The 15,281-nt window shown below is 41.7% G+C and overlaps 1 protein-coding gene across 11 annotated transcripts in view; it reads left to right on the top strand.

Moving 5' to 3' along the window:
- The first annotated feature begins 212 nt into the window (after positions 1-212).
- Positions 213-15,281, top strand: part of arid1b (AT rich interactive domain 1B (SWI1-like)) — a 110,672-nt gene continuing 95,603 nt past the window's right edge. For 2 of the 11 annotated variants that reach the window (XM_036975622.1, XM_036975619.1), the window contains exon 1: positions 213-637. In XM_036975622.1, coding sequence (XP_036831517.1) covers positions 635-637 — 3 coding nt within the window. In that variant the 5' untranslated portion in view covers positions 213-634. Of the gene's footprint in view, positions 1,903-15,281 lie in introns of all 11 variants that reach the window. The other 9 variants (XM_036975614.1, XM_036975615.1, XM_036975617.1 and 6 more) reach the window with 7 other exon arrangements.

Genomic DNA, 15,281 nt, shown 5'->3' with positions numbered 1-15,281 from the left:
AGTTGGATTTGATTTGATGTTTTACCAGTATAGCTTACCCTGATATGTATTTTGCCTTACTTTCACCCATGTCATTACAAGACATCTCCACCCACCCGTGACACCTGGCCATGCAAACCGAACTCCACCATTGGTCTCACGTGGGAAAGCATGCTCACGCGAGAGAAGGAACACCCACTTACACAGACAGGAAGCTTGACCATTTTTTCAAACGGTAAACTGCTTGAGTAGACATCTTCATTTATCCACCATCGTTGGCTAGAGCCCTTGATTCTCAACGCTCGCTGTTTTCGCTGATGCCATGCTGGGCTAGGGGCTTCGGAGAGAAAAGGCATTTGCCTGTATCCGGGTTAGACATGGAAGGAAAAAAGTTTCATGTCTGTCTGAAAACGTATAACATGAGCTTGCTCTAACAGACGGTATTTATGCGGATATTCGATACTCTTGCGCTTTTTCATTTTACGCTAACGTCGTTTTCTTGTTAGCTAACGTTAGCTGTCTGGCTTCTTTTGTGTTCTGCTTTTCTTCCTCTCTTTTTTTTCATTAGCCAGTTAGCTTGCTAGCTCGACTGGACTTTATGCCTGAGATGTGGACTTGATCATGGCCGCACAAGTGGCAACAGCCCCAACATCAAATGGTAAGAAAAGGTCGAATTTAGCTAGTAGCTTGAGTCAAGATTTGAAATCTGGCAAGTCTGGAGTAGTTGGTGGAGCTGTGCTCGGGGTAGGAAATGGGACTAGCGTTCATGCTATGAATAATGTAGAACGCCATGAACTGAACCCGACCAGTAGAGCTCGAGCTTCTTCTGCAAACAACGATTCGAATCCACGTGAGAAGGAAAGTAGAGATTCTAGATCTGCGTCTTTTTCGACTTCAAATTCTAGCATGGAGACGGGAATGTTTGTTAATCATAAAGTGAAAAATGTTGGTGGTGAAGATACTCCATCTCTCCACCACACACCTCCTCAGCAACAGCCATTCAACCAATTCCTTCAGCACCAACAACGCCAAATTCAGAACAACAACCAGCAGTCGCTACATGGAGAAAGTGGAAACCGCCAACATGGGGAAAGTGGAAACCGCCAACATGGGGAAAGTGGAAACCGCCAACATGGAGGAAAAGGGAATGTTGTTTTAGGGAATACAGTCGAACGCCATCAGCAACAGGAAATGCTGAATAAAAATGAGGACGACCAACCGAGCAAAACGGAAGACCGGTTGGACAGCAGGTACGAGCATGCCAGTTCGGGACCAACAAATAACAACATCAACCCGGCCCAAAGTGGTACCAGCTCGGTTTCGGAGTTTAATAGTTATTATGGAAATGGTAAAGGTGGGCCTTGCTTTGATCAACATGGCGGACAACAAAGCCCTGGGTCTGGGATAATGCATTCGGTACAACAGAATATGGATCAAGTTCAACAAAACTCCCACGAAGGGTACCACAACAACCCGTACAACCACTACCCGACTTACCGACCTGGCTACGGTAATAGTGGATATGGGATGATGAGTCCCTCTCGGCAGGGGAACAACATGATGGGCCTAGGCAGCAACACGGCTGCTGCTAATCATAGCAAAGCTGCCATGGCCGCTGCCTCTTCTGGTGGTGCTAATGTTGGAGGGTTTCAGAGATTTCCAGGGCAAACTCAGCAACATCCTTCGGGGGCTACCCCAACTCTAAACCAGCTACTGACATCCCCGAGTCCTATGATGCGGGGCTATGGCGGTGGCTATCAAGATTACACTAATCCCTCTGCTCAACAACAACAATCAAGCATGGGGCTGACCAAAGACATAAACCCACAATACGGTTCAGTTACACATGTTTGGGGAGGACAACAAAGAAATCACCCTGCCATGAGCCCTGGAAACAACGGACAAGGAAGCGGCAGATCACAGGTAAAGGATACATTCATATGTCACTTTTTTTTACTAATTTGCCAAACTAACTAAGCTTTCCATGCGGTTTTGTAGTTAACTAACGTTACCCTAGCTAAATTAATGTAGCTATGGTCAGAGAGACAAGTTAGCGAACGTTATGCCAATATGTCAGTCAGTGCGGCTAGGATGAGAGATCTTCTCTGAGTCTGGCTGTATATTTGTGTAGCTACATTACAGTACCTACCATTCTACTGTATAATATATACACATGCAGGCGGAGATAACATCCACGTTGTCATTTTATGAATTCAGCAGCCATATGGGCAGTTAGCAAACTTATGTTTATGGCTGCTTGAAGTTGGCATTAAATGTGGCTTCCGGTTGGGGACAACAAAGTGATCCGTTTCAGTTAGTTTGCGTCCTAGTTTCTATAGTCTATGCTCCAACATTTTACAACCACTAGCTAGCTATACATAGTTCCAAGTAAACTTATACATTCGCGTGCTGATTTAATTTAAAAACAATATTTGCAATTTAACTTGTGGACTTACAAATAATATCGTCGACCCTTCCATCTAATGGACCATTTTAACTAGCATGGACTTGCTATCTCGCAAGGCTGGCTCTATCTAGCTAGTAGTCAGGTCAGAATGTGTGCAACTGCTGAGCTATTGAAGTATCCATTTCAAATCTCAAAAAGCATATCAACGTATGTTGAACAAGCACAATTCTTACTAGCTAACGCTAGCATTCGTTTGTTGATATCCAGCGAACTATTTATGATACACTCTAAATTGTTATATGCTAGCTATAGCATAGCCTGATAACATTTAGCATTGTAACACTAGTTTGAGGGCCTCGCGTTGGCTAGCTAGATATGCTCCGTGGCCCATATTGTGCATAAAGAGTTGCCAACGCCTTTAAGGAATATATTATGCTAGTAGCTAATCTATGTTCCCATGTTGCAATCAATTGGTTAGAGAGATTTCAATAGCTGGTGTCCAGCTAGCTCTTGATCATGACTTTCAGTTCCATTACGAAAGTCATTGGAGGAAGGCGTCTTCTGTATTAAGAGCTGTGACGCTTGGTCTGGACATTGACACGCATCGCCTGTGGGTACGGTTTTGGTAGCATAAGGACCTTTCATATGTTGACAAAGAATAATACATTAAATTGATACACACATTTTTAGGGTTAAGGTTCACACGTTCATATTTCCATGTTATAGCGCTTGTTTACAGGAAACGTAATGTGCTAATTGGCTGTCTCTGAGTCCCCGAACACCTGTGTGTAAATGGCATACATACACCACAAACGTGTTGTCAGTGGACAATACTGTCGGCTGCAAATCTGTTAAAACGGTGTATAGTATGTGTATTTTGCATTTATGAAATGATTGTGAAAGTAGAGGGATTTATGTTTCTAGAACAATACCGCAATTAAGACTCGATTCACATTTTAACTTAAGAGTATTTCGCTGTTTTGGCTTCCAGCGCCAATTCTCACTTTAAACAGAACATGTAAGGTCCTTGGACTAAGGAGTAACGTTAGGCTCCTGTAGTCCAATATTTGGCTAGTATACAGCTTGCACTTCTGAGGGCACTTTGGAAGTTTTGAGAATTGGAGTGACATTTGACAGCTACTGCCTAGTTTACATAATATTGCATCTGATTGGTTCTCGCCATCTATCAAATGTGTGTATTTCCACTGTAGATGTAAATAGAGATGTCTACTGTGTTCTTGCCTAATTTCTTAATCCCTTCAGTAATGGTGTGGGGTAGGAATCAGGATTGTGTTCTGTTTACATTGTGTAATGAAATCTCTAACACTGGCTGCTTGCTTCATTTATCTAGTGATGTGATCCTGCTTTTTGGCAGGGAGCCCATTATGTGGTCTCACCTCCCATAGTGGTTGAGCCCTGACCTTCACACATGCAGATTAGCCATGTGCCTGATCCCACCATCAGCCAGCTATTTACCTCAGCAGGAGCATGTGCACACTCGTGCGTGCACTGGTCAGGCCTGCCCTGTGACAACCTGCTCTAAAAATCTGTTTCAAAGCATCGTTGTCTTATTGTAATGTGGGCATGCTTTCTTTCTGGGAAAAAATCTAATACAATTTCTACCTCACACCAGTGTAAAAAAAATAGGTTTCAGATAGACGCTTCTTTGTGTATTTACCAGCTCATACCCGCTGTCTCCATCAGATTGAGATTCTGTCACTGACAAGCCTACAGTAAATGTCTAATTTGGAAGTTAATGATCTTCAGAGGTATTGTAATTGAATCTTAAATTAGGCTTATTAAAGAGGACGTGCCCTGTTTTTCTAGCAGCTCGCTCTCATTCGGGCTTTGAGCACACAAACTTTGGAGCTTCAGAAGAAATACGGAGGAGCGACACCAAAATAGCTTTGATGCTCGCTTTGGTCTTTGACCATGCTATCAAACGATCTAGTTATGGTATATTTTGACAAATCAATTTGGTATATTTACAGCAAAGATGCCGTTTGTGGATATAGGCCTATAGCAAGATGCTCTGCTAAATGCCGATATTTAATGCCTATAATGTGCAGGATGGTTCTATTCATGACAAGCCTGGACGTCAGTGCGTTGGCCACTTCATTGTGGGTTAGAGAGGGTTCGTCCCCATGCCTTTTGGAGTCAGACAAATCTGACATTGGGTGTTCAAAACACTTTTTACACTGCTGGCATATGTATCATAGTTTTGTCAGAATTGCACTGAATTGCACTGGTTATCTGAGTTTTGTTTTGTTTTGAAAAGGCTTTGTCTAAAATTTAGGGCTGTTCCGGACCAAAGAATGATCTTATTCAACCGAAAGTCATCTGTTCTTTCGACCAATCGGTTGGTCAAAATTCTCAAATGTGTATTTCTCCATGAAGACACACCCTATGTATTTTAATAAAATTAACTATATATGCATTGAGCTTGTCTGATGCTTTACGCGCATTGTTTAAAATAAGACATACATTACTTGAGGGAGCCAGAGATCAAGATAAACCTAACCTGACCATCCTCCTACTGGTGTTTGCAGATTCTGCGGTTACTCTCCTGAAGTTATCGGTAATAGGCTACACAAGGAGTCAGCGACCTTTATCACGTGGCATGTCAATTTATCTTACCATTTCTACCGATCTGCGTGCCAGTTATGGTTTTCATATGCACATTTTCGTGGAAAGGTTTCATTTATGATAACATCTTTTGTATCTCAATCATTGTCATGTGGCTATTAACTTGGATCTGGCCTGAAGCTCATGCTAGCGAACTTGCAACACTAAAATATTCTGTGCCCTCAGTTTCCCACACCAGTAAGCTCAGGACAGACACAGCTGTAGACTATTTGCGCAACGGATACGAAGTAATTGGGTAGGTCTATTTTATGACGTTTCCACTGGATCAGAGCATGACATTTGTCCTTTTTCACACAGTTGTTTTTCAAATACACTGTGGAACTATTGTCATTCTCAATGGATGTAAAAACAGACTTTGCTTGCTTGCGGTTTGAGGTGAAGAAAACATTACTCTGGAGGTGTGTTTGTCCTGTTGAAAAACAAATGATAGTCCCATTAAGAGCAAACCAGATGGGATGGCCTATCGCTGCAGAATGCTGTGGTAGCCATGCTGGTTAAGTGTGCCTTGAATTCTAAATAAGTCACTGACAGTGTCATCAGTAAAGCACCATCACACCACCTCCATGCTTCACGGTGGGAACCACACATACGGGGGTCATCTGTTCATCTACTCCGTGTCTCACAAAGACACGACAGTTGCAACCAAAAATCTGGACCCATCAGACCAAAGGACAGATTTCCACTGGTCTAATGTTCATTGCTTGTTTCTTGGCTCAAGCAAGTCTCTTCTTATTGGTGTCCTATAGTCGTGGTTTCTTTGCAGCAATTTGACCATGAAGGCCTGGCACACAGAACTACATGGAACTCTATTCCACATCAAGTAACTGACACAAGCGGTAAAATTTGATAAAAAAAAAACGATTTAAAAACACCTTATGGAACAGCAGGGACTGTGCAGCAACCCAAACATAGGCACAGACACATGCATGTACACACACACACACACACACACGATAACATATGCACTATACATACACATGGATTTAGTAATGTAGATATGTGGTGGAGTAGAGGCTCGAGGGCACACAGTGTGTTGTGAAATCTGTGAAATGTAATGTTTTAAAATTGTATAAACTACCTTAATTTTGCTGGACCCCAGGAAGAGTAGCTGCTGCTTTGGCAGCAGCTAATGGGGATCCATAATAAATACAAATTCACGTCGTCTCCTCTGAACAGTTGATGTTCATGTGACTTTTGAACTCTGAAGCATCTGCACCATCGAGGGCATTCTGACTGGTTGCATCACCGCCTGGTATGGCAACTGCTCGGCCTCCGACCGCAAGACACTGCAGAGGGTAGTGCGTACGGCCCAGTACATCGCTGGGGCCAAGCTTTCTGCCATCCAGGAACTCTATACCAGGTGGTGTCAGAGGAAGGTCCAAAAAATTGCCAAGGTCTCCAGCCACCCTAGTCATAGACTGTTCTCTCTGCTACCGCATGGCAGGCGGTAAAAAATAAAAATGCTTAACTGCCTCGTTCAGGGGCAGAACGACATATTTTCACCATGTCAGCTCGGAGGAACTAATCTTGCAGCCTTACAGTTAACTATGACAACGTAATAACGATCTGCCTCTCTCTCGTTGCACTCAACAAGGAGGCTGCCTGTTACGCAAATGCAGTAAGCCACGGTAAGTTGCTAGCTAGCATTAAACTTCTTATAAACAACAATCATAATCGCTAGTTAACTACACATGGTTGATGATATTACTAGATATTATCTAGCGTGTCCTGCGTTGCATATAATCTGACTAAGCATACAAGTATCTAAGTATCTGACTGAGCGGTGGTAGGCAGAAGTAGGCGCGTAAACATTCATTAAAACAGCACTTTCGTGCGTTTTGCCAGCAGCTCTTCGTTGTGCGTCAAGCATTGCGCTGTTTATGACTTCAAGCCTATCAACTCCCGAGATTAGGCTGGTGTAACCGAAGTGAAATGGCCAGCTAGTTAGCGCGCGCTAATAGCGTTTCAATCGTCACTCGCTCTGAGCCTTGCAGTGGTTGTTTCCCTTGCTCTGCATGGGTAACGCTGCTTCGAGGGTGGCTGTTGTCGTTGGGTTCCTGGTTCAAGCCCAGGGAGGAGCGAGGAGAGGGACGGAAGCTATACTTTTACACTGGCAAAACTAAAGTGCCTATAAGAACTTTCAATAGTCAAAGGTTAATGAAATACAAATGGTATAGTGGGAAATAGTCCTATAATAACTACAACCTTAAACGTCTTACCTGGGAATATTGAAGACTCGTGTTAAAAGGAACCACCAGCTTTCATATGCTCATGTTCTGAGTTAGCTTTCTTACATAGCACATATTGCACTTTTACTTTCATCTCCAACACTTTGTTTTTGCATTATTTAAACCAAATTGAACATGTTTCATTATTTACTTGTCATTATTACAATTTCTTTTATTTTCTGATGAATCGGTATTGGCTTTTTTGATCCTCCAATAATCTGTATCGGCTTTGAAAAATCATATTCGGTCGACCTCTAGTCCCCACCCCAGCCCCCATTTTTATGCTGCTGCTACTGTTTATTATCCATGCATAGTCACTTTACCTCTACATACGAGTGCATATTACCTTGACTAACCGGTGCCCCTGCACATTGACACTGTACCGGAACCTCCTGTACATGGCCTCGCCACTGTTTATTTTATTGTTGCGCCTTAATTATTTGTTCTGTTTTTTTCTTCTTAAAACTTAAAAAAAAGTGCGCCTGCACTTGAAGAATCTTTCAAAGAGAAGTGTCTTACAATAATGGACTGTTGTTTCTCTTTGCTTGTTTGAGCTATTCCTGCCATAATAGGGACTTTTACCAAATAGGGCTATCTTCTGTATACCACCCTTACCTTGTCACAAAACAACTGATTGGCTCAAACAAATTAAGAAGTAAAGAAATTCCACAAATGTACTTTTATCAAGGCACCCCTGTTAATTGAAGTGCATTCCAGGTGACTACCTCACAAAGCTGGTTGAGAGAAAGCCAAGAGTGTGCAAAGCTCTCAAGGCAAAGGGTGTCTACTTTGAAGAATCTCATAAATAAATCAAAATATATTTTAACACTTTTTTGGTTACTACATGGTTCCATATGTTATTTCAGAGTTGATGTAGAATAATAGTGAAGACAATGTAGAAAAAAGGAAAATAAAGGAAAAACATTGAGTTGGTGTGTCAATTTTTGAATGGTACTGTGCTTACGTACGTAACATAACAACCATACATAACATATACAGATGCCAGGGTATATCTGGTGTGCTTTCTGGATTAAGAGCAAGCATATGCCATGGTAGATAGGCCAATAGCGGATAAAATTAGCTTCTTTCTCTATTTCTTCGAGGTCACAATACCGACCTGTTTCAATATGCAGAGGCAATATCCCTGATCTTACCTGTGCACATGGCTATGTCTTGCTTTTAGGTAGGTAATACATAATATATCTCACACACACATGAATTCACCCTTAATCAAACAAAATGTTCTCAATTTGGGTTTATTGCATCAAGTTGTTTTCTGATAATATCAATGTCTCCCTTAATTTGGTTTTTGTACAGATGTTCAGTCACGGTTGAAAAAGGTCAGACATTTCAGTTGCCCATGCTCCCCCTATGGATAGATCCCATTGATAAACTTTATTTATTTAAGTAGGCAGGTCAGTTAAGACATTCTTATTTACAATGACAGCCTGGGAACAGTGGGTTAACTGCCTTGTTCAGGGGCAGAACAACAGATTTTTTTTTTTTACCATGTCAGCTCGGGGATTCGATCTTGCAACATTGCAGTTACTGGCCCAACACTAATCAATGAATCTGAAATGATAACTTAAAACACAAAATATAAATATCCATTAATAAACTTCTTATAGCTTATTAGATACATTTCCACTTCCTGAACACATACTACAATTAAAACATACAGCCATTTCTTAGTAAAAAGTAAAAAAATATATTTAAAAAATACAGTAGTCTTTCCACCATATAGTCAGACACATTCTACCTACCTACTAGCTATTCTGGCAGTTGGCATATCCAACAGTCTATTCCAAAGTCTCACCTCACTGGGTTATTTTGACAAATAATTTATAAACATAGCGAACAAAGTCAGTGATAAGGCGTCTCCTTGTTTTACACCTGAGGGTGTGGGAAACCAATCTATACGATATTCATTAACACGCACACAAGCAATTGGTACTTCGTAAAGAGACTGGGTTGCATGATACAATTTCCCATCAACCCCTGTCTTTAACAAACTATAAGCTAAAAGGTTACTGAAACATGCAAAAGTGGGCTTTGTGTAATCTATGTCTGATTATTGTACAGATGGAGAAGATATGATCTATAGGCTCTGGATTTACCAAAACCATTTTATTCTTCCACTAGAATATTTTGATTCTCAAAAGGCAATTAGCCTATTGTTGAGGATGGATGAATATCATTTTATAGACTATACTTCATAAACGTATGCCTCTATAATTCAGTCACATTGTTTTGAAGATTTAAGAATGGAATTAACTATAGACTTATGGATAGCAGTGTACTGTACTCAAAACAAATTTGGATTTTAAAACTTAATTAGGCAGTTCATCAATGTCAAACACTTTCCCATTTTTTTGCAGCGTCAATCACCTTAACTTCTGCCACAGAAAAGCTCCTTTAAGTATGGGTTACACACAGTGCTGTCAGTTCAGACAACATTACTTTTTCCACATTTTGTTACGTTACAGCCTTATTCTAAAATGTATTAAATATTCCCCCCCCCTCATCAATTGACATAATACCCCATAATAAAAAGCAAAAACATTCAAATATATATATATATATATTTTAGAAACTTTTATTACAAATATTAAAAAAAAAACGTACTTAGTACTTACTTCACAGCATTGAGACTTCATGGGTATGATGCTACAAGCTTGGCACACCTGTATTTGGGGAGTTTCTTCCATTCTTCTCTGCAGATCCTCTCAAGCTCTGTCGGGTTGGATGGAGAGCTTTGCTGCACAGCTACTTTCAGGTCTCTCCAGAGATGTTCGATCAGGTTCAAGTCCGGGCTCTGGCTGGGCCACCCGAGGACATTCAGAGAGTTGTCCCGAAGCCACTCCTGCATTGTCTTGGCTCTGTGCTTAGGGTCGTTGTCCTGGTGGAAGGTAAACCTGAGAGCTCTGGAGCAGGTTTTCATCAAGGATATCTCTGTTCTTTGCTCCGTTCATCTTTTGCCTCGATTTTGACTAGTCTCCCAGTCCCTGCCGCTGAAAAACATCCCCACAGCATGATGCTGCCACCACCACGCTTCCCTGTAGGGATGGTGCCAGGTTTCCTCCAGATGTGATGCTTGGCGTTCAGGCAATAGAGTTCAATCTTGGCTTCATCAGTCCAGAGAATCTTGTTTCTCATGGTATGAGATTCTTTAGATGATTTTTGGCAAGCTTCAAGCGTGCTGTCATGGGCCTTTCCCGAGGAGTGGCTTCCATCTGGCCAGGAGTGCTGCAGAGATGGTTGTCCTTTTGGAAGTTTCTCCCATCTCCACAGAGGAACTCTAGAGCTCTGTCACAGTGACCATCATGTTCTTGGTCACCTCCATGACCAAGGCCCTTCTCCCCCGATAGCTCAGTTTGGCTGGGCGTTCAGCTCTAGGGAGAGTCTTAGTGGTTCCAAACTTCTTCCATTGATTGATTGAGGCCACTGTGGTCTTGGGGACCTTCAATGCTGCAGAATGTTTTTTGCACCCTTTCCCAGATCTGTGCCTCAACACAATCCTGTCTCCGAACTCTTAACGGACAATTCCTTTGAGCTCATGGCTTGTGTTGTCATGCACTGTCAACTGTGGCACCTTACATAGATAGACAGGTGTGTGCCTTTCCAAATCATGTCCAATCAATACTAATTTACCACAGATGGACTCCAAGATGTAGAAACTTCTCAAGGCTGATCAATGGAAACAGAATACACCTGTGCTCAGTTTTGAGTGTCATAGCAAAGGGTCTGAACTTTTGTAAAGCATTTCTATTAATACATTTGTGGAAGTTTTTGCTTTGTCATTATAGTGTGTTGTGTGTAGATTGCTGAGGATTCTGATTTTATTTTTAAATCCATTTTAGAATAAGGCTGTAACGTAACAATGTGGAAAAAGTCAAGGGGTCTGAATACTTTCCGAATCCACTGTGTGTTCAGTGGTGTGAAGTACTACTTAAGTCATTTTTGTGGGTTTTTGTACTTTACTTTACTAGTACTTCACTACGTTCCTAAAGAAAATGATGTACTTTTTACTCCATACATGACAATCAAAAGTTCTGATTACAATTTGAATGCTTAGCAGTACATGGAAAAAGGTCCAGTTCACACACTTATCAAGAGAACGTCCCTGGTCATCTCTACTGCCTCTGGTGATCTGGTGGACTCACTAAACATAAACGCTTCCTTTGTAAATTGTGTTGGAGTGTGCCCTTGGCTGTCAAAAGTAATAAAAAAGGAAATTGTGCTGTCTGGTTTGTTAAATGTAATTAATTTAAGGAATTCTACTTTACTTAAGTATGAAAATGTAGTATTTTTTTCCCCACCACCACTTAAGTGCATTTCAAATCTGATACCTTTTAGCCTTTTACTTGAGTTATTTTATATTAAGAGATCTTTATTTTTACTCAAGTATGACAATTGTGTACTTTTTCCACCTCTGTGTTGATCAGAGGGTTTTAACATTGCATTTTAGTTCTCAGGGAACATATGTCTTAATACAATTCTTCCTCTAAATATGCAGGTTTAAAAATATATACTTCTGTGTATTGATTTTAAGAAAGGCATTGGTGTTTATGGTTAGGTACACGTTGGAGCAACGACAGTCCTTTTTCATGAATGCGCACTGCATCGATTATATGCAACGCAGGACATGCTAGATAAACTAGTAATATCATCAACCATGTGTAGTTATAACGAGTGATTATGATTGATTAAGTTTAATGCTAGCTTGCAACTTACCGTGGCTTCTTACTGTATTCACAGAACAGGCGGGCGGGCTCCTTGTGAGGCAGGTGGTTAGAGCGTTGGACTAGTTAACCGTAAGGTTGCAAGATTGAATCCCTGCGCTGACAAGGTACAAATCTGTCGTTCTGCCCCTGAACGAGGCAGTTCAGGCCGTCATTGAAAATAAGGATGTGTTCTTAACTGACTTGCCTAGTTAAATAAAGATTAAATAAAGGTGTAAAAAAAATAGGCAAAACCGATTTCCGATTGTTATGAAAACTTGAAATCGGCCCTAATTAATTGGCCACTCCGATTTAATCGGTCGACCTCTAATAGAAAGTCATTTGGCACTTTTCTTTAATTACATTTAAGCCTGTATCGTTTGCTCCGAATGATGCACAGTAATACCTGGCTGAGAAAGTTTGTGGCCAACCAGAAAATATCATGGATAAAAGAGTAATCAGGAAGTCTACAAAACATCTGCATTCTTCAACCATCTGTGTAGGAGAACACCTTAAATGCCAAGCAAGTTTCTAGACAGTCGTGGAAGTCCATCACAGCTTTTCCTTTGACAGATACTGTATGGATGTAAAGTTATCGCTTAACGGGCATATCCTTCCATTAATTATACAAATGTTAGTCCCGATGGAATTCTAATAGGGTTTCCCCATGATGATTAACAAAGTAATCCAAAGCAACAGGCCATGTAATATCATCACTATAATTTATATAGTCATCTAACCTCCCAATTTGTTAAGATCCCCACAAACAGTGGGGAAAACAAGTATTTGATACACTGCCGATTTTACAGGTTTTCCTACTTACAAAGCATGTAGAGGTCTGTAATTTTTTATCATAGGTACACTTCAACTGTCAGAGACGGAATCTAAAACAAAAATCCAGAAAATCGCATGATTTTTAAGTAATTAATTTGCATTTTATTGCATGACATAAGTATTTGATCACCTACCAACCAGTAAGAATTCCGGCTCTCATAGACCTGTTAGTTTTTCTTTAAGAAGCCTGTTCTCCACTCATTACCTGTATTAACTGCACCTGTTTGAACTCGTTACCTGTATAAAAGACACCTGTCCACACACTCAATCAAACAGACTCCAACCTCTCCACAATGGCCAAGACCAGAGAGCTGTGTAAAGACATCAGGGATAAAATTGTAGACCTGCACAAGGCTGGGATGGGCTACAGGACAATAGGCAAGCAGCTTGGTGAGAAGGCAACAACTGTTGGCGCAATTATTAGAAAATGGAAGAAGTTCAAGATGACGGTCCATCACCCTCGGTCTGGTGCGCCATGCAAGATCTCATGTCGTGGGGCATCAATGATCATGAGGAAGGTGAGGGATCAGCCCAGAACTACACGGCAGGACCTGGTCAATGACCTGAAGAAAGCTGGGACCACAGTCTAAAAGAAAACCATCAGTAACACACTACGCCGTCATGGATTAAAATCTTGCAGCGCACGCAAGGTCCCCCTGCGCAAGCCAGCGCATGTCCAGGCCCGTCTGAAGTTTGTCAATGACCATCTGGATGATCCAGAGGAGGAATGGGAGAAGGTCATGTGGTCTGATGAGACAAATATAGCTTTTTGGTCAAAACTCCACTCGCCGTGTTTGGAGGAAGAAGAAGGATAAGTACAACCCCAAGAACACCATCCCAACCGTGAAGCATGGAGGTGGAAACATCATTCTTTGGGGATGCTTTTCTGCAAAGGGGACAGGACGACTGCACCGTATTGAGGGGAGGATGGATGGGGCCATGTATCGCGAGATCTTGGCCAACAACCTCCTTCCCTCAGTAAGAGCATTGAAGATGGGTCGTGGCTGGGTCTTCCAGCATGACAACTACCCGAAACACACAGCCAGGGCAACTAAAGAGTGGCTCCGTAAGAAGCATCTCAAGGTCCTGGAGTGGCCTAGCCAGTCTCCAGACCTGAACCCAATAGAAAATCTTTGGAGGGAGCTGAAAGTCCGTATTGCCCAGCGACAGCCCCGAAACCTGAAGGATCTGGAGAAGGTCTGTATGGAGGAGTGGGCCAAAATCCCTGCTGCAGTCTGTGCAAACCTGGTCAAGAACTACAGGAAACGTATGAGCTCTGTAATTGCAAACACAGGTTTCTGTACCAAATATTAAGTTCTGCTTTTCTGATGTATCAAATACTTATGTCATGCATTAAAATGCTAATTAATTACTTAAAAATCCTACAATGATTTTCTGGATTTGTGTTTTAGATTCCGTCTCTCACAGTTGCAGTGTACCTATGATAAAAAATGACAGACCTCTACATGCTTTGTCAGTACGAAAACCTGCAAAATCGGTGTATCGAATACTTGTTCTCCCCACTGTATGCAAATAGCATCTGCTTCTGAATATAGGTATACTTGACTTAACAAATGACTATAGAAAAGGATGTATCTCTAACCCATGTGGACTGTTCAGGTGGAAAATAGCATGAAAACACTCAACTTTATACACATTCCCACTCCCCCAGAGCCCCAAGGGGCACTCACATTAGTTTGTCTGCTGTGTCCGTACCATACATGTCTCTCTGGTTGATCTCGTTTCACGACCCGTCTGCTTCCCATGACGAAATAGTCCTTTCCTCCTGTTATTTCCCCAGGAGCGTCTTGAAGAGCAGTTCTATAAGGCGACCGGTGTGGGACTTGGACGATCGAAGGAAGACTTTGTCATGATCAGGATGGCCTCGCAAGCTTTTGTTTTTCCCATAACAGAGCTACTTTCTCCTCCACGGACAGACACTCCACCTTCACAACCCTGGAAACCTTTACCCCTCTCCCTCATCCTCTCAACTGCAATCACCTGTTTTGCAGCCTAGGCCAAACGATATCAACTGGTTCACTTTGGAGATTAGGTCCTCTTTTTCATCAGCTGGCAGTCCTGCCACTATGATAGACACGGGACTCCAGACGTCCAACTTCAAGAGCTATGCGGTCTTGTAGCTGCTTGTTATTATTCTCCAGTTGAGTCAGGATAGCTGTATGATTATGCTGAATGGCTTTCTCCAAAGATGCATGTAAGCTGTCAACTTTACTATTCAGTCCTTTTTCAATACTCACCTTCATTTTGTCAATATTTTTTCCATCTTTGTAGCTAGGCTCCTTATCTCCATGAGATTAGCCATGCTATTGGCACTTTCTTTCTTTGATAAATTTTGTTCCATGCTTTTCTCACCACTGCGTAGATTTCTACCGGAGTCCATATGTTTTAGCTGTTAAGTGTTTCTGTTATTGCCATTCAAGGTCGATAACCAGCTAATTTTATAGC

Source organism: Oncorhynchus mykiss, chromosome 4, assembly GCF_013265735.2.
Source record: "Oncorhynchus mykiss isolate Arlee chromosome 4, USDA_OmykA_1.1, whole genome shotgun sequence".
NCBI lineage: Eukaryota > Metazoa > Chordata > Actinopteri > Salmoniformes > Salmonidae > Oncorhynchus > Oncorhynchus mykiss.
The sequence above is the reverse complement of the archived record's forward strand: the minus strand, read 5'-3'. Positions and strand labels throughout refer to the sequence as shown.